Source organism: Lepus europaeus, chromosome 18, assembly GCF_033115175.1.
Source record: "Lepus europaeus isolate LE1 chromosome 18, mLepTim1.pri, whole genome shotgun sequence".
Taxonomy (NCBI): domain Eukaryota; kingdom Metazoa; phylum Chordata; class Mammalia; order Lagomorpha; family Leporidae; genus Lepus; species Lepus europaeus.
In genome coordinates, this window is record NC_084844.1 from 44,591,224 (window position 1) to 44,608,883 (window position 17,660).

The 17,660-nt window shown below is 66.1% G+C and overlaps 1 protein-coding gene across 4 annotated transcripts; it reads right to left on the reverse strand.

Moving 5' to 3' along the window:
- Positions 1-35: 35 nt before the first annotated feature.
- Positions 36-13,620, reverse strand: GIT1 (GIT ArfGAP 1). Of its 4 annotated transcripts, XM_062175341.1 has the most exons (21): positions 13,518-13,620; positions 8,481-8,614; positions 8,000-8,112; positions 7,804-7,909; positions 6,720-6,937; positions 6,542-6,636; positions 6,163-6,205; positions 4,647-4,673; positions 4,460-4,508; positions 4,050-4,122; positions 3,648-3,745; positions 3,302-3,413; positions 3,090-3,223; positions 2,833-2,985; positions 2,513-2,743; positions 2,367-2,420; positions 2,174-2,260; positions 1,989-2,062; positions 1,715-1,897; positions 1,564-1,627; positions 36-1,441 (listed from the first exon to the last, which is right to left on the reverse strand). In XM_062175341.1, exons 1-21 carry the CDS (start codon positions 13,567-13,569, stop codon positions 1,229-1,231), a joined length of 2,313 nt encoding a protein of 770 aa, XP_062031325.1. In that variant the 5' UTR covers positions 13,570-13,620; the 3' UTR covers positions 36-1,228. The 4 variants fall into 4 exon arrangements, with proteins under 4 accessions (XP_062031325.1, XP_062031322.1, XP_062031323.1 ...); XM_062175338.1 differs by lacking the exon at positions 4,647-4,673 and having other exon boundaries at positions 13,518-13,612; XM_062175339.1 differs by lacking the exon at positions 6,542-6,636 and having other exon boundaries at positions 13,543-13,584.
- Between the last annotated feature and the right edge of the window lie 4,040 nt (positions 13,621-17,660).

Here is a 17,660-nt window from a genome sequence, read left to right on the forward strand (position 1 = left end):
CCCCGCGCCGCCCAGCACTGGAAGCAGCACATGGTCACTTATTTATTTTTGATACAAATGTACATGACACACGTCTTGACAGTCAGCCCACCACCACACAGGTAGCGCCTGGCCCCCCAGGGAAGAGGCAGGACAGGGACAAGAGCTGGTGGTGGGTGCTGGCGTAGGCCTCTCCAGCGTGCCTGGCCTGCAGCTGGGAGTGGGGGGCGCCCAGGCCCCTGGAGGGTGGAACCACAGCAGGTGCGGGTAGTGATGGTGGTGCTGGCCTCCACGAGGTTAAGGGGAGGGGACCGTCAGCTCCGCGGCCACCAGCTGAGTCGGGGACCCCGGGGAGCCAGCCCCAGGCTCAGGTGCTCTGTCCTCCACTCCAGCCAGCACACCTTCCCCTCCACAGGGGAGGGAGAGGAGGAGGGAGGGAGAGAAGTGGTTTTCTTGTTTGAAGTTCATGGAGAAGGGGTGCAGTGGGGGTAGCAATGACGAGGGACATAGGGCAGGACCACAGCTGGTGAGCCTGCAGTCTCTGGCCCCAGGCTGGGGGGAGGGAGGCTGCCCCCCAATGCTGGTCCCCCCACTCTGGTCCCCTTGTCCCTCCTAGCTCCAGGTGGACCAGGCCTCCGGGACGGCACTGCCGCCCGCACACTCACACGCAGGCACGCAGGGACACTCAGTTACCACAAAGTTAAAATTAAGGAGTAGGGAGAGGAGAGAAAAGTTTTCCAGTGTTTGCTGCTGAGGACCCCAGCACGCAGGCTGGGGGCCTGTGCCCTCGGGAGGGGCCGTTTGGCATGAGAGGAGAGCAGCAAGGGGCAGGGACATCCACAGAGTATGTACAGAGGGGGTGCCCCCACTCAGCCCCCAGTAGGGCTGAACTGGCTCATGGGGGTGGGGTGACGCAGGGGGAGCGGCCCCACTGGGAGTGTCTCCCTGACCCGAGGCTGAGGGTGCTGGGAATGACGCCTTGCAGGCCCCTGCACGCTAGAAGGGAGGGGCGCTATGTACAGGGAGGGAGGTACATGGAATGTGGGGGGCAGAAGGTCCTGCCACCCCACCTCCCCATCCTTGGGGGCTCGAGAGGGTGGGCACCAGGGCGCCTGGCTGCCACAGGAGGGCGGCAGCACTAAGGGCACTTGTGCCAGTGGCTCTGTGGGGTGGGGATTAGTGTCTGGAGTGGCCCAGCTCCCGTGGCCAGTGAGGTCCCGGGGTGCAGGTAAGGGTGTAGGGAGAGTGGTCACTGCTTCTTCTCTCGGGTGGTGATGGTGACCAGCTGCTTGGCAGCCTTGGCAATGTCGTAGGCGCACTGGATCACCTGCTGAGTCAGCAGCTGGAAGTCCACGGGGGCGCCAGGCTCCGGCGGCACCGTCTTCCGGCACTCACTCTGCAGCCGGTAGGCGCTGGCGTTGAGCAGCCGGAGGGAGCTGCGCACCGGCTCCAGGGCTGGCCTCTGCAGGGAGACGGGAGGCCGGGCCTTGGACTTTAAGCCCGGCACATCTGGCCTCTGCTCAGGGAGCTGCCACGTTGTCCACGTCTGCCCCACCCCTCAGGCTCCTACTCTGACCCCTGTACCTTTGGGAAGAGAGAGGCCATCTCGGTCACTGCCAGATGGATCTTCTCTGAGCAGGGCACAAAGCTGGAGGGAGGGCAGAAACGAGTGGGCTCTCCGGGGCCTGCAGGGGCGCGGGGCTGCCCGTCCCCCGCGGCACGCCCACCGGCGTACCTGTCGTGCTTGAACTCCTGGGCCGCCCGCAGCAGCTCCTGGATGTTCTTGGTGACCTGCTCTGTCTTCAGAATGACGTCCTCCGTGCTGGGCAGCCCGGGGTCCAGGTCCCCGTCCAGGCTCTCCAACTCCGGGTGCAAGTCCTCCTCTTTGCCTAGCTCCAGAAACCGCTTCCCTTCCAGCCTGTCCCGGGGTCAAACACCAGGGACGTTTGGTCCCAGGGCTGACCTGGGGCAGGGGCGAGGGGCTGCGGTGTACACCCCAGGGCGCTCACCCCAGCAGTGGGTCCCCGCTCTGTGTGTTCTCATAGTCGCTGTCCGCACCGCTGCCGTGGCGCGAGAGCTTGCTCTGAAGGGGGTGGGGGGCAGGAGGTGAGTGCTCCAGACTGGCCTGGGCCCACGCAGCCCCCCCTCCCAGTCGCCCCCAGCCCCCTCTGGGCACTGGGCTGGTGGGCGTTACCGTGTGGCGGCTTCCTTCCTGGGAGCTGGACAGAAGCGGGGAGGAGGGCGTGAAGGGCACGGCTGAGGCAGACACCCCCTTCCGGATCTGCAAGGCAGGGCGGGGCTGGAGTCAGCGCCTCCCCCCACCCCCTGCAGCATGCCTCTCTCCGGTGTGACTGCCCCGGGCGCACCCCGCCCCAGGCTCTGCTCACCCGGTACAGGCCAGCAGGGACATGCACCGAGTACATGCTGTCGTCCTCGAGCTCCTGCGGGGTCAGCACAGCAGGCGTCACGGCTCGGCTCTGGGTGCAGCCGCCCCCTGCCCCTCGCCCCTCCCCGGAGGCCCGCGGGCACTCACAGAGCTGTGGGAAGGCTGCAGCCGAGCGCTGAGCTCATCCGCAGGCGCGCCGCCGAAGGGCTTCAGGGCAGAGCCTGGCTCATACATGGAGAAGGCCTGGCGGTCCCTGCGGTGGGTGCTCCCGCCGGGCCCCATGGGGGTGTGTTCTGCCCTCTCACTGGGGAGCGGGGGTGTGGGCGCCGGCCCTGGGGGCTGCCGGAGCTGCAGGTTCTCTGCCTGCAGCTTGTGGATCTGCAGGTGGACACCGGTGTGTTGGACGCGGGGCGCAGCCGGGCCCCCTCCCGCTATGCCCCGGCCGTGGCCATGGCGACGGCGCTGACCTCCCTCTGTAGCCGCCGGAGCTCGTCGCTCAGGCTGCTGTTGACCTTCATGAGCTGCTGCACTTTGGCCTCGGAGGTGGCCAGGGCCTTCTTCAGCTCCAGGTACTCCTGCAGCGTCACCGCCCCGTCCGACAGGTCTGAGGAGTCCATGCTCTGTGGGGAAACACGCGGGCCATCAGCCCTCGGGCGGAGCCCGGGGCGCCCAGATCCCTGGGCTGGGAGGAGGTAGAGCTGGGGCCGGGGGGCAGTGCTCAGACCCGGGCGCGGTTGTTCCGGGTGGCGCCGGCGCTGCGCAGGGGCTCCTGGTCCGTGTCCTCGTCAGAGGCCACGCTGTCGTAGTCGTGCTGGTCGTCCAGGTCGCTCTGGCTCCGAGCAGACAGCTCGAGGTTGTCTGAGGGCACAGGGCCTGTCACTCGGGGCGGCTCCCCTGGGCCGTCTCCCCAGGCAGGGGGCGCCGCGCCCGCCGCACCTGTGGGGCTGCTCAGGCTCTTGCCCTGCTGTCTCCGCTTGGCCTCGCTGAGAATGTCGATGATCAAGGTGGCAAACTCGCGGGCGTTGAAGCGGGCCAACTTCTGTCGCCCCTGCAAGGCAGGGAAGACCACACTGACCCCTAACAGGCAGCGATGGGGCCACCAGGCACTGCCCTGCCACCCGCCTGAACCAGGGCCCCGCTGGGAAGACACCAAGCACTCAAAGTAACGACGTCTTCCTGGTTCCCCAACCCCAGCTCAGCGAGGGCGAGCGTGGGCAGGAGCCCAGTCCCAGCGGGCTGAGGAAGGGCAGGGCTCCTGGGGACGGAGAGACCACCCTCTGACCTGATTCCGGGTAGCCGAGTACTCCGGGTTAACAGGCAGGAAGGGCACGGCGCTGCGCTCCGTCACCAGCGTGCTGTGGTTCTGGGTGGCCAGCCACACTGTGGGGGAGGGACAGAGATGCCATCAGCATGGTGGCCGGGCCACCCCCTGCCCACCGAGCCTGCTCAACACAGGATGAGGCTGGCGGGGGACTAGGCACAGGACAACGCCCACCCCACCCTCCATCCAGCAGCCCCGGAGTTCAGGCTGGAATCTGGCTGTGGCCAGGAGGCAGTGACGTGGGGGGGCGGGGGGAGGGAGGAGCAGGGACGCTGCCAGGCACCTCTTCTGGGTTCCGCTGAGGGCCCGGGCCCTCCCCAGCAGTGGAGGCACTCTGGTGCCCACCGCCATCCCCGAACCTACCCGCGTCATTCTCTCTCCGATCCACCTCATCATACACGTCCATGGCAAGCTCCTCAAACAGCCGGTTGCTGAGCTGGAGGCAGAGAGGGATGAGATTTTGTCAGAGCCATTGGCCCCAGTGCTGGCTAGGCCAGCTGGCTAGGATGGCGCGAGATAGGGGAGGGGCTCGTGTCCTTGCTGCCACCCAGCCCTGTGTTCTGAGACCTGGAAAACAAGGCAGGGGCTCGGGTCCAAGCTCCAGGGAGGGAGAGGACAGAAGGGAGCAGGACTACTTGATTCCTTGTAGGTCAGAGGTGGGGCTAAGGCCCTGGGAGCCCTACACATGGAAGGCAGAGCCGAGGTCCAAGACAGGAAGGGTGCAGGGGCCGGGGGCGGGGAGTTGGGGGGGCTCCGAGCATCAGGGTGCTCACCGCCTGCAGCTTCTTCTTTGCAGCTTTTGCCAACTCAGACAGGTCCAGGCTGGGGGCGAGGAGGGGAGACGCAAGGGAAAAAAGGGCCGTGAGAGGTGGCCGGGCCCCTGTGGTGACCTCCCAGGCATGCAGGGCTCCCAGGCAGACAGGACCGCGACGCCCCGCCCGCCCGCCACAGCCTCTATACCTCTGAGACATGCACTTTTGCCGAGACCTAAGTCCAGAGGAAGGCAGCAGAGGGAAGAACAGGACAGCAGCTGTTACCCAGCAGCAGGGCCGCTCGCACCGCCTCGGGAGGAGCTGGCACTCTCGGCACGCACCCCGACCCTGCCTGCTCTGCCTGGGGCCCCTTCACGGGCTCTCGGCGACCTCGGGAGCACCTAGGCATCTTCCACCCCAGGTGCCGCGCCGTTTCCTCTTGCCTGGGCGCCTTTCCCACCCAGTGGCACCAGCCTCACCTTAGGGACCCAACACTCCAACAGTGCTCAGGGCTCGCCTCAGCCCTGCCTCCACCGAAAGCGGGCTTCTAAGTACGGGCTGGTCGCCTTGCACACATATCTCACTTAATCCTCTCAACAGCTCTGCCAATCCCTCCTCCGATGAGGCAGCCAAGACTCGGGCTGAGCGGCCTGCCTCCAGTCCCACAGCCCATGGACGGCACAGCGGAGCCCACACTCCGGGCCTAGAACCCGTCTGCCCTGGGCATGGCCTGGGCTCTTGCCATCTCGGGCGCACCTCGTCCTGGCCGTGTTCCTGGGACTCCCGCCCCATCCCGGGTGGCATTTCCAACCCCCTGTGCCTCCTGCCGTGGGCAAGAGCTGCAGTGATGGGCAGCCTCCCTAGCTGGAGCAAGAGCAGGGAACACGTCAGACATCCGCCTGTGACTGCAGCGCCCAGAGTAGCTGCTGGCTCTGAGAAGGTGTGTGGCCCATGTTGCACTGAACGTGTGCCCACGCGTGGGGCTTTTTGCCACACACACAAGGCAGAATCAGACCAGAGCAATGGGGAGAGTCTCAGAACAGAGGACGTCTGGGTTGAGGGATCCCTGCTGCCCAGGCCTGACCCTCTGCATCTGTTCACACTGGCTTCTGGGGGAGGGAGCAAGCTCCTCTCCAGTTACAGCCTGGCAGTGGAACACCGTGGCCAGAGATGGCCACCAGGTGGCACTAGCATGCATCTCCTGAGCTGGATGAGTGCCTGGGGTGTCCTTACCACCTGGGGCTCTCCCGGCCTCTCAGATCAGAGGCGGGAACACCTCACTCGAACCCTGTGCCATGCATGGCCCTTGCCTGATTTCTGAGTGTGCGACCAGGGCCTGGGCAGTGGCCGCAGAGCGGGTCAATCCCTGGAGCCTCCCATCTTTCACTACAGAACAGAGGTTTGTGTAAGGGTGGGGTCAGAGCCCAGCAGCCACCCTCCCAGCACAGAGAGGCTCTCCTTGTGCCCTGGGCAGTCATGTGGCTCAGGTGGTGCTGGTCGTGTACTGAGCTGGCAATCCTTACCTGCTGTTCGGCCCAGCATTAGGAGTGAAGACTAAGCTCTGAAATACCTGTGCCTCCAGCCCCCCCCCCCCGACAGGATGGGGGTGGGGTGGGGTTCCAGGCCCATGAAACCAGGGGAGAGCATGGGGTGGGGCCTCTGGGGGTCAAACGTCCGCATGGCATCCAACAGCCTTTGGGAAGGGGCATCAGGTGGGCACTCACCTGTCAGCCATCTGTGGGATGATGTAATGCCCATTCTTGTGATCTGAACAAAAATAAAAATGCCAAGTCACTGGTGCTGGGTGGCCTCAGCAGCTGGGAGCCCACCCCGCTGCCACAAGCAGGGCTTGGCACCCAGAAGTGTCAGGGGGGAAGGGGGAGGGCAGGCCACCCCAAGAGCGCTGGGAGCTGGCTGGAAGTTAGGCCCACCCCCACTCTCTGGCCCCAACCTGCTGCAGCCCAGAGCCTGCAGCAATTTCACAGGAGCCAGTTGCCTAGCAACACTGTTCCCCAGCCGGCTTTGTCACCATGGCACCTGCTGCTGGGGTGTGTCTGGGTCCCACCTGCCAGGCCCAGCCAGACCTGCCTGCGCTCTGCTCACCCGGCTTACGTCCACAGAGGTAGAAGGCCAGCCGGTCAGTGAGCTCATACTGGCACTCGACTAGCCTTTCCGCCAGTTCATGGTGCCCGGCCTGCCTGTGGGGAGGGGTATGGCTCAGCCCTGCAGCAGCAGCCCACTGCCCCCACCCGCCAGGCCTCACCCCCTGGCCGACCCTCACCTGGCATAGTCGATGGGTGTGCGGCCATTAACGTCGGGGGAGCCAGGGTCAGCCCCGTACACGACCAGCAGCTCTGCCTGCAGCGTCTGCCCTGCCTTGGCAGCCACGTGCAGGGGTGTGGTGCCCTTCTCTGGGTGGAAGAAGTTGGCCTGGGCGCCCAAGGACAGCAGGCGCAGACATGTCTCCAGGTTGCCGGTCCGCACGCTTGAGTGCAGTTGCTGCAAGCAGTGGAGTGTGCAGTAACTGTGCACGCGTGTGCACGAGTCCTGCCCAAGCTGCCCCTTGCCCCGCTGCTCCCCGCACGTCCACCAGCTCCGAGGGGCTCAGCCAAAATCTGGCCGTGTCAGGGAAGACAGAAGGCTCCCCACCAGGAATGAATGCCAACGAATAAAAACTGCCTTCAGGGCTGGCACCCGGGGCAGCAGCGGGGATGCCGCCTGCGGAGCTCACATCCCTATCCGGAGCGCCTGGTCCACGTCACAGCTCTTCCTCTTAGGAACCAGCTTCCTGCTAATGTACCGAGAGGCTGAAGGGAACGGCTCGAGGTGCTTGGGTCCCGGTCACCCACTTGGGAGACCTGGATTGAGCTCTGGGTTTTTTGGCTTAGACCTGGCCCACCCCTGGCTGTTGTAGGTATTTGGGGAGTGAACAAGCAGATGGGCGATCTCTGTCAGCCTTTCAAATAAATAAAAATAAGATTCAAAAAATCGTAACAACTGCCACAGTCACCAGCTGCTCTGTGCTTGTGTGCTCTGCCAGGAAGCCATATCACCTGTGAGGTAGTTGCTATTATTTCTTTCCCATTTTACAGATGAGAACACTGAGGCTCTGAGAGCCTTCGCACCTGCCCTTAGCTTCTGAGTGGCAGCTGGGGGACTTTAGTCTCATGTGCACACTCGGGAGCTAAGGCGCCTTGGTCACACACAGCTTGATGGAGCAATCTTGTCCCCTGCTGTGGCCACTGTTTTCCCCTGGCCAGGCAGCCCTAGGGGCCTACGGGCTCACCAGTTATGAAGGAGAGGCCCTCGCGGTGTGTGGGGGTGGGAAGCAGAGGCCCGCCCCTCCCTCGCAGGGCCCCCCGAACCTTGCTGAGGTCTTTGGCGGTGACCCCGTCATCGTCCCGGCAGGGAAGCTTGTGCACAAACGCCAGCATCTGGTACTTGGCCCTGATGAACTCGGACTTGATGGGGCTGCATGGCACACACAGGAGGAAACATGTGTCCCCCAGCCACAGCCCAGGCCACGCACGCCCTCCCCGCCGCCCCTGCAGCCCCACTCACTGGACTTTGTCTTGCGGGTTGGCTTTGCGCCGGCCGCTCTGCACTTGTGCGGGGTCCAGCAGGGAGTGCTCCCAGATGGAGTTGGCCCCGTTGCTGGCGAGTGTGTGCACCATCTGTGGGGAAAGACTGCCAAGTGAGCGTGCGCCCACTGTGTGCTGGGCATCGGGGACCCACCCCTAGCGCACGGAAGGGACCTCCTGTGGGTCTGCCACCCCATACCTGCAGCCAGCCAGGCCACCCAGAGGCCTGGATCCCACGGAGCATGCCAAGTGCCTTGCTTGGCGCCACCTGGCTGCTAGGAACTGGCTGTGTTGGTGAGCGCAGCAGGGGTGAGGAGGGTCAGGGTCAGGGTCAGCTCTGCCTAGGGGATGCTGCCCCGTGGAAGCTGCAGACTCCACCGAGGGTGGGGCTGCGGTGGGGAGGACCTGAGCCCAGGCCTGGGTCTGCAGGGAAGGAAAAACCGCACGGCCCATCCCTGTACCTGCAGCAGCGTGGGAGGCCAGGCGCTGTGGCGAAGGTGCTTGACAATGGAGATGTGGCGTCCCAGGCTCCGGTGCACACTGCAGCACTCGTCACACACCAGCACACCCCTGCTGATGGATGCCCAGCCAGGGTCTGCCGGCGTGGAGGCAACGGTCAGCCAGAGCCAGGGGCAGGCGAGACCTTCTCAGCGCCCACTCTGGGCCCACACCACACTCAGTACTTTATGCGTGCTCACCCGCTCATATCCCATACCCGCGGTTAGGCCTGGTTACCAACGCAGGCTTTCTCCCAGGGCTCACAGGTGGGAATGACAGGGCCACGACCTGTGCTACACACCCTTGCTCCTTTGGCGCCATGTGGTCTCCAGGGCCCATTCACTGGGCACAGCTCCTTGTCCTGCGGCCACAGCCTTTCCCCAGGGAACAAAGCTGCTGCCCTACCCCTTCCCGCAGGGAGGCAGGAATCCCCTAGGGGACGAGACCTTGATGCCATGTGCCTCCTGGGTACCCTCCTCTTACAGGTCAGCCCCAAGTCTCCTGCACCTAGGGCCTGACAGCCAGACCCACCGTAGGCTCTGGTGCTGCCAGGTATGAGGGTCTTTCATGCCCCAGCCTCCTGCCACATCACTGGTGGTGGGGGCCGCAGCCCGTCTGGAGAAGGGTGGGCAGAGCTGAGGCGCTAACCGCGATGAAGTGAACACTGTGCACCACTGGCTGTTTTATGCACGATGCCTCTGAGAACTGTGCGGCGAGGCTGTCCCTGCCTCACCGATGAGGAGACAGTGGCTCAGGGAGGTTAGAGGGCTTGCGCAAGGTCACACAGCTAAGGATCAGAAGTGCTAGGATGTGGGCCCAGGCACTCTGACGGCAGACCCACGACATGTCTGCACTTGTGCTGTTCCCCGGGGGCTCTGCCCCTGCAGCTCAGCCAGAGCCCCCGGAGAAGCAGGGGAAGAGAACTTTGGCAACAAGGGAGCCAGGCCTGGCTGGGAGTAGCAGGGTCCTCCTTGAGGGGGGCGGAGGTACCACCCATCCCAGGCCCCCTGGGCCAGGGGGAGGAGACAGCTGCATACAACTCAGGCTGCGGAGAGGTCACGGGGGAGAAAGCGGCCATTGTGTACGGCCTGCAAGTGGGGGCGGGGAGCTCTCCCTGGACACTGTGCTCTGCCCAGGGCTCAGGAAGCCCTGGCCTGGGGGCGGGCAGGGGGTGGGGTACTGGCTCTCTGCCTTTCCCCACAGTCTTCAGGATGTCCAGAGTGGTGGCCCCTGGGACGGGGACAGCTTGGGGTGATGAGGACCTCTCCTAACCAGAAGGTGACTCCCGGGCCGCGGCCGTCCAGGACGCTCATCCAAGTTCCCAGGAGAGCTGTGTGGAGGCTCTGAGTCAGGAGCCCAGCCTCGGCTCTGGCCACAGCGTACAGGAAGTAAACGAGAGGGCTCGGTCATTGGGTGCAAGTTTCTTCAGGGACTCCCCAAAACAGGGCAGGAGAAGGATCCAAAGAATCCACAATGTGTCGCCATATACCTTCCTTGGGCCACGAGGCCCAGACCAGCTGTCCGTGGCAAGAGGGGGAGCCCTGGGCGCACTGCACCACTAAGGCATGGAGGGCGGCCGACCCCCACTACCAAACACCACTGGGTCAGGGGTCTGCCTGCCAGCCACCTCCGGCAGTGCAGGCAGGAAGCCGGAAATGATGCAGCCTAAATTCCTCCTGCTGAAATGGTGGGGTTTCCTGTAAGAGGGGAGCCGCCCAGGCCAGGATCATAAATGGGCCGCCCTGAGGCCTCCACCCCAGGCCCGTGGCCCTATCAGAGAAGCCAGGCCAGGAAAAGCTAGCGTTATAGCCAGGACCAGCGGTCCAAGAGCCCCAGGTTGTGGGCACACCAAACATAATGAGCCCCTGGATACAGCATTGACCAAGGGCCCAGGATCTGGGGAATGTGGCCCCAGGCTTTGCTTGGTCCTCTCTCCCCCACCTGTGGGAAAGGCCCTCCTTCTCCTCCATGGGGACCTCAAATGGAGACCTGCCGTGGTCTGGGCCACACTGGTGCCAGCTCACTTCTGGATGATACAGACGGAGGCGCACCCTAACTGCCTTACCTACCACCTATACCCAAACAGCCTCGGGTCTACCCAAGCATGAGACCCCAAGTTCCACCTACACCAGTTCCTAAGAGAAGAAGCAGGAAGGGTTTCTGAAGCCAACTAGCTACTGTAGCTTAGGGATAAAGCGCCCTTGCCACCAAGAGGCTTTTCAGCCCAAAGAGCTAGGGGATGGGGTGGGCTGCTCAGAACCCTGCCAACCCTCACCTGGGCTCCAGCTCCACAGCTGGGGTGTGGTCTGCTATGCGAGGTAGGTGGCAGGGGGTCTCGGATGGTCCGACCCCATGGAGGCCTCTACCATGTCACTTCCTGCCACCACGGAAGCATTAGTGGCCGCAAGGGCCAGCAGATCTGCTTATAAACACCTCTCTCCAGCACTAAAGCTCACACAAGAGGGAGAAGCCAGCTGTGCTGAGGCAGGCGAGGGCAACCCATGGGGACAGAGGGTAGTTAGCCCTGGCGGGGGCGACGTCAAGGAGCGCCCTAGCAAGATGCTCCACGGCGTGCTCAGGGTGTGGCCTCACGGCTGCACACACACGTCCGTGTCCACAAGGCCCAACACGCCGCAGCAAGAGGAAGCAAGCCCACCACTCGCCCCGCCCCAGGAGCTGTGTTACGCAGAGGTCAGTGAGCCTGTGGGTTGTCCATAGGATGGGCGCCTTGGGCTGCCAGAGCAGAGAGGCTGCTGTGGGGACCTGGGGCTGGGCCTGGGAGCTCAGCACTGAGGCCACGCGGCAAGGTGGCTAGAGGTAAAGGACGGGGGACCGCGTTCTCCAGGGCCCCTGACCCCTGCACCTCTCTGGGACTGTGGTGTGAACAGGGATGCTGATGGCGGCTGACCAGGTGGCACCTGCTGTCACAGCAGCCATGCCACGTCCAGTTGCCTCAAAACATACTCAAACCTGCTCTCCACGGGCCCAGGCCCGGGACCCTCTGGGGACCAGCTGTACCTCCCCAGTGGACCAACTATAAAAGGGCATGACCCCACCCCTAGGGCTGGGACCACAGGGCTCCCCTGACAGCGAGAGAAGCCCCCCTGGCTGGGGGCTTCACTGAGGAGGGTGGCACTGGGTCTGGACCCAGGCTGCTGCGTATTCACAGGCCCCAGAACACCCATGCCGCCACACACCATGGCCAGTGTCACAGGGTAGGGGGGTCTGCAGCCCTGATGAACACGTACATCCTTGGGGCGTGGCTGGCAACTGCCAGACCCTCAGGCTCACCTCCTGGTCTTTGCCTTCTCACAGCCTCTGCCTAACCTGTGCTCTGGGGCACAGGGAAGGCAGCACCAGGGACCTGAACGCCTTTATCCGAGAGGGACCCAGGAGCGATGGGCGCTGGGCAGCCACCGTATCCAATATACGAGCCTCCGGGCAGCCAGAGGGTTCGGCCAGATGTTCAAATGCAACGTGGAAAGCACAGGTGGACGACGCTGCCCTGTGTCCCCCTAGCCTAGAATCAGGAGCTGGGCTCTGGAGATAGGAGGGCCTTCAGAAATCATTTCTACTCCAACTGGTGAGCCTCAGTCAAGGGAGCTGAGGCCCGGGGCGAGCAATGTCTCGCCATGGGTCACAGAGTGAGCTGGAAACAAAGGCAGCCTAAAGCCCAGACCGCCCTAGCAGGGTGTCTCCTCAGCCTCACCCACTCCTCCTCTCCCCCGCCCCGAGGTGCAGGAGAGCCAGGACAGGCGAAGGCAAGGTCTCCCCTTAGCCCCTCCATCCCCAGGCCTGGCTGCGGGAGGGGAAGGCAGTGGTAGTTCCTGGAGAACTGGGGGTCTGAACACCACCCCACACGGATGTTCCGGGACCCTCAGGACCTCTGCCACCCACATGGCACCTGTGAGTGCGCCCCTGCCGGAAGCCCCCGTTCCCGAGTACTCTAGCTCGGGACACAGAACCACCAGGGAGCTCAAGCAAGAGCCCCCCCAAAGCCGCATCCATTCCCCCACACTCCACCATGCCCACAGACTCCTGCGGCATCTCCCAGGGACCAGGGCTCCTCTTCTTAGCTGCGTTCCCCAGGCACGCTTCTCAGCCCCTCGGCTGGCTGAGTTCTCCCGGGTCAGAAGGAGGAGGCAGCCTCCTGGGTCCCGCACTGCCCCTAACACACTCGGCAGGCCGGGGCATCCACACCTACGCAGACCTAACTGCCCGGGAGCCCGCCCTTGCCAGCAAGCCAGGCACCCCTTGCCACTGCCCCCTACCCCACTCTGGCCACACTGCACTAGGGGACCAGCAGGGGTCTGGGGCCGCATCAAGGCCACCTCCCAAGCAGGCTTCACTGGGGAACGGGAAAAGGCGAGCCCAGCTGTTCCCAGTCACCAGCAGGCCTGGGGATGAAGATGCCCCGGCTTGGCCTGGCCCTGAACCAGGCCCTGAAAGGGGTCTCAGCCTTGGGAAGCAGGGGCCGGGAATCCTAGGAGGAGCCACCCCCTCGCCTGCTCCTGAGGAAATTGTACCCAAGCCCCAGGGGCGTCTGTGCCCCTGGGCCCCCAGCCACCCCGGCGGGCATGCCGACCAAGCAGGCAGCAGGTGCAAGACGCGGGGGCGGCACGGAGGTGACACAAAATCCACACTCGCTCCCACCTCCTCAACCCCGCCGGCCTCCGCCACAGAACTCCCGCCACCCCGGGCCGGCGCTTCCGTGTGGACACCGGGCTGGAGCCGGGGAGGCCGCGAGCCGAGGGTGGGAGGCGGCGCCGGCGACGTCCTTCCTCGCTCGCCCCCGGACTCGGGGGAACCGGGGCCCCTCCGGCCGGCCCCCCAGCCAAGGACGCGACTCCGCAGCGGCCCGGTCCAGGGGCCGAGGCCGGAGGCCGCAGCCCCCCGCCCCGCCCCGCCCTCCGGCCCCGCACGGCGCTCCCGCCAGGCCCCGGCGCCCGCCCGGCGGCGGCCTCGGTGCACGGTCCCGCCCCTGGCCCGGCCCCGCTTACCCGGGGCGCTGCAGTCCGCACACACCTCCGCTCGCGGCCCCTTCCGGGACATCCTCAGCGGCGACGCGGCCGCAGCCCTCTGGGCCAGCGTGGGGGGCGCGGGCGGCGGGCCCGGGCGGCGACGGCGGCGGCGGCAGCAGCGGCGGCCCCTGCTGCCCGGCCCGGCTCCGGCAAGGCCCCGGCGAGGCTCCGCGCGCCTGGCCAACCGTCCGCCCCGGGGGCTGGCCCGGAACCCGCCGTGCCCGCCTGCCCGCTCGCCCTCGGGCGCCCTCCGCCCCGCGCCGCCCCGCGCCGCCCCGCCGCCGCCGCTCGCCGCTCGCCGCTCGCTCTCCCCGCCCCCTGCGCGGCTCCCGACCGCTCCTGCAGGAAGCGGCGCAGGCCCTGCCCACCGGGGGAGGGGCGGCCCACACCCCCGCCCCGCCGCCCCGCGCCGCCGGCCGCGCCTCCCGGAGAAAGGAAGCCGGGAGCGCGGGCGGCAGGGGGCGGGGGCGCTTAAAGGGGCCGCGGCGGCGCCGGGCTCGGACGGGCAGCGTGGCCTGCAGCCCGGGCCTCCGCTCCTGTGCTCCTCCAAGCCCCGAGGCAGTGTAAGTCTCCCTCTTAGCCCCATCCCCTTCACTGCGGCCCCTGGGTGGCCAGTGGGACTTTCGGCTCAGAGACCGTGAAGCCCTGCTCCGGGTGGGGGTGGGGAGGGGGGGATCCGGGAAGAGAGGAAGAGGAGCTGGAGTCCCCAAAGGGCTGTGCCTTGGGGCACCCGTGTGTGCCTGGGCCGGGTGAGGAGCGCGTCCCAGGTACCCACACCCCCACGGGCAGGCGTCTGTGTGGTGGTCACACCCTTGCTGAATTCGCACAGCGGCAGCAATATGGATGCCCAGGTGCCAGAGGGGCCATGCAGTGTAACCCCTGCCTGTGTCTAAAGATGCGTCTCTCCCCGCACCCGTGCAGCTTCCATCTGGAGGGGAGACAACGCGGCAGTGACCACTGAGCCTGTGTTTGCTGATACCCCCATGTCACGCGCCCCGTGCACTCCCACCGCGTTTCTGGGCTACCGGAGGCGTGTGTGTACCCGGAGCGCGTGCTTAAAACATATACAGGGGCCGGGAAAATCTTTCTTCTGGGACTTCAAACGGGGAAGCAGGCGAGGACCGTGGGAGGGGACAGGAGCCGAAGTGCGGGCCGCACGTGGGCGCACCCCCGCACTGAGCATGCTCCCCCACGCACGTGTGCCCGGCGTGCACCCAGCCCCCATCCCTGCAGCAGCAGCAGGACCCTGAGCTTGTGGGGGAGAGCAGGGGCGTCCAGGGCCAGGCCTGGGGGCCGGATCCGCGGTGACAGTTAAAGGGAGGGTTTCCCAGGCATCAGGGACTCCTGCTCAGTAACAAGTTAGGGGAAGGGGGAGTCCTTGCGCAGGGGTGCCCGAGTCGGTCGCTGTACCCAGAAGTACCGTGTGGGTGGGCAGGCTCCTTCCCGAGGGCAAACAAGCAATGCTCATGAGTCACACCACCCGAAATACACGCAGAGCTGCCTCCATCGCCTTTCGCCGCAGCCCAGATTGACAAGTTTTGTTTGAAATAGCGATCCACGGGATATATTTATAATCGCACCTTTCAAAAAAAAAAAAAAAATCCCTGGCAGGCCTCCCCTCCCCCCAGCAGCCAGCCGCTCAGCTGGTGGGGCTTCTGCACGCTTAGATTCCTCGCAAAGTGTATTGGGGGCGGGGGTACCACCGCCGCCCCCGCGCTGCGCCCGCACCCAGGAGCCCGTGAGCTTGGAGGCTCCAGACGGGGGAAGGGAGCAGTGGCCTGGCAGCCGGTGCCGGGCGCGCAGCCCACGAGCGGCGACCGCCCGTTCACCCCCGATCGACCCCCAGCTATGGAATTTCATTTATTAGACGTCGAGGCGGCTGCTGGCAGCCCTGCCGCTCGGCGGGCTTTGTTTCTCCGCTGTGTGGGCGCGTCTCGAGCTCGTGGCCGCCGCAACGCTCGGGCCGCGGGGAAGGCGACCTGGGTGGAGTGTTCAGGGCCGCCTGGCAGGGAGAGCCGGCTGCCCGCGCACGGGAGCTGCCCGCCCCCGGCCAGGAAGGGCGATTCGCTCCGCTCCCCCCTCCCCAGGGTGCCCTGGGGACAACCTGGGAGTGGCCCTGGCGCGGACGCGGCGTCCACAAACTTCGTCCCCGAAGCCCCAGCCTTGTGACGGCGAGGCTTCCGGGCTCAGGGAGATAAAAGCGCTTCTGGGTTTCCCTGTGGAGATGGCACTACCCCCACGAAGCAGGTTGGCTGGAGGAGAATCACACACGAGGTTCTAAGGACAATTTAACGAGGAAATGTGCAGGCGTTCCTCGCGGTCGCTCCTAGACAGACGCCCCTCCTTTCCGGAGCCCCCTCCCCAACGCCGGCCACAGCCACGACCCTCTGCTGACCCCTGGTGGTGGAGGCGGGCAGCGCCCGCGCGCTGCAGCGACGCCCGCTGGCTCCTCCCCGGCTGGAGCGAGGGGCGAGGCGGCGCGCTCCGCCCTCGTCCCTTCCAGCCCGGGCCTGGCACCACCGCAGGGTGTGCAGCAGGCAGGAGAGACCACACAAAGGAACCTGAGCGAGGCGCAGGGAGTTTGCAAGCTTTTGCTGGCACCTCCCACACAAAACACTTCTTGGATCGTCGTTCCGAGAAGGGCTGCGGTGGAATCCCTTATCCCTTGCCTTGCTCGAAGGTGGGCTCGGGAAAGCGCCGAGCCTCAGTCCGCCTGGTGGGGGTGGGAGTGGTGGGGAGGCGCCTATTCCAGGGCAGTTACTGTCCTCAGCTCACCCCCACGACGTGGTACCCACAGGCTCACTTTAGAGGTGAGTGCACCGAGAAACAGAATTCAGGCCGTTTGCTTAAGGGCAGGCGGTGAGCAAGGAGGTATTGGGATTTCGGTATCTGTGACATCACGGTCCCTCCGTCCAGTCCTTCCTGCCCTCGCAACTGGCGGCTCGGGAGGCAGATTCCACTCTTACCACGCCCTCTGCAGGGGCCATTCTGGAAACACCTCTGCGCCCCGGGTCTCTGGGACCAGGGGGGGAGGTGGGCAGCTGCCACCTGCTGCTTCCTCTGCCCAGCCTCACTCTGTGGAGGCCAGGGTGTGGAGGGAAGGCTGTGTTCTCCCGTCCGAATGGCACATTCTCTTTTCCGTGCCGTGCGTAAAGACGGAGCTGGATTTTCTAAGGCGGCGGGGAAGACGCCTAGGAAACACTCCAGGTGCCAGGTCCCTGGCTGCTCCATGTCCCGCACGCCTTCTCGGGAGTCCCCATCAGGCACCCGCTACTGGGAATCCGGATCTCTCTCTCCAGCCCCTGGGACCAAGCTCAGTTATGAAGGCCACACCGCACCCCCCGCCCCCAGGCACGTTCCAGGGAGGCCTGTGGCCCCCTCCCTCCCCAGCAGAAGACAGCCAGCGAGCGGGGGTGCGCCCCAGCCCACCTGGAGTCCGGGCTCCGCCTCCGTTCTGGCCGGGCCTGCCTCTTGGCTCACCCTTCTCAAGGGATCAGGGGCACCCAGTGCGGGACCCTCTCCCGCCACCTGCCACCCTCAGTTCCGCCAGGCGGACTACAAGTCCCATGATGCCGCGGGGCCTAGCTGTAACCCGCTCTGCCGGGGGCACTCGGAGCCCCACTCTCTCCCCCGCATCCCCGCGTCCCTCGCCGGCCGCTCAAGCTGAGGGCCGGGCTATGCGGCTGCGGGGAGCCGGGTGCTGCGGGCGCGCGTCCCTGCGGCGGCGGCGTCCCCGGGGCCCGCACCCCGTGCGCCCCCGCTGCGGGTGCCTGCTCCCTCCGCGGAGCCGAGTCTTTGTGTGTGGGGGTGTGGGAGGCGAGGCGCCACTCCGCGCCGCGCCGCCGAGTGCCCGCTCCCTCCCCGGGCGGGTGGGGGCCTCGCAGCGCCGCCCGCCGTCGCCGCCGCCGCCGCCTCGCGAGGACGCCCGCCGCCCGCGCCGCCCGCACCGCCTGCACCGCGCCGGGCGCGCCGCCCCCGCCCGCCGCCGCCGCTCGCACATGCCCGAGCCGCAGCCCTGCGAGCAGGCAGCGCCCGCCGCCCGCCCCGCGGCCCCGGGCCCCGGCTGCGGCGCCGTCCCTCCTCCCGGGCCGGGCGCGGCGGCCCCGGCATGAGGAGCGGGCG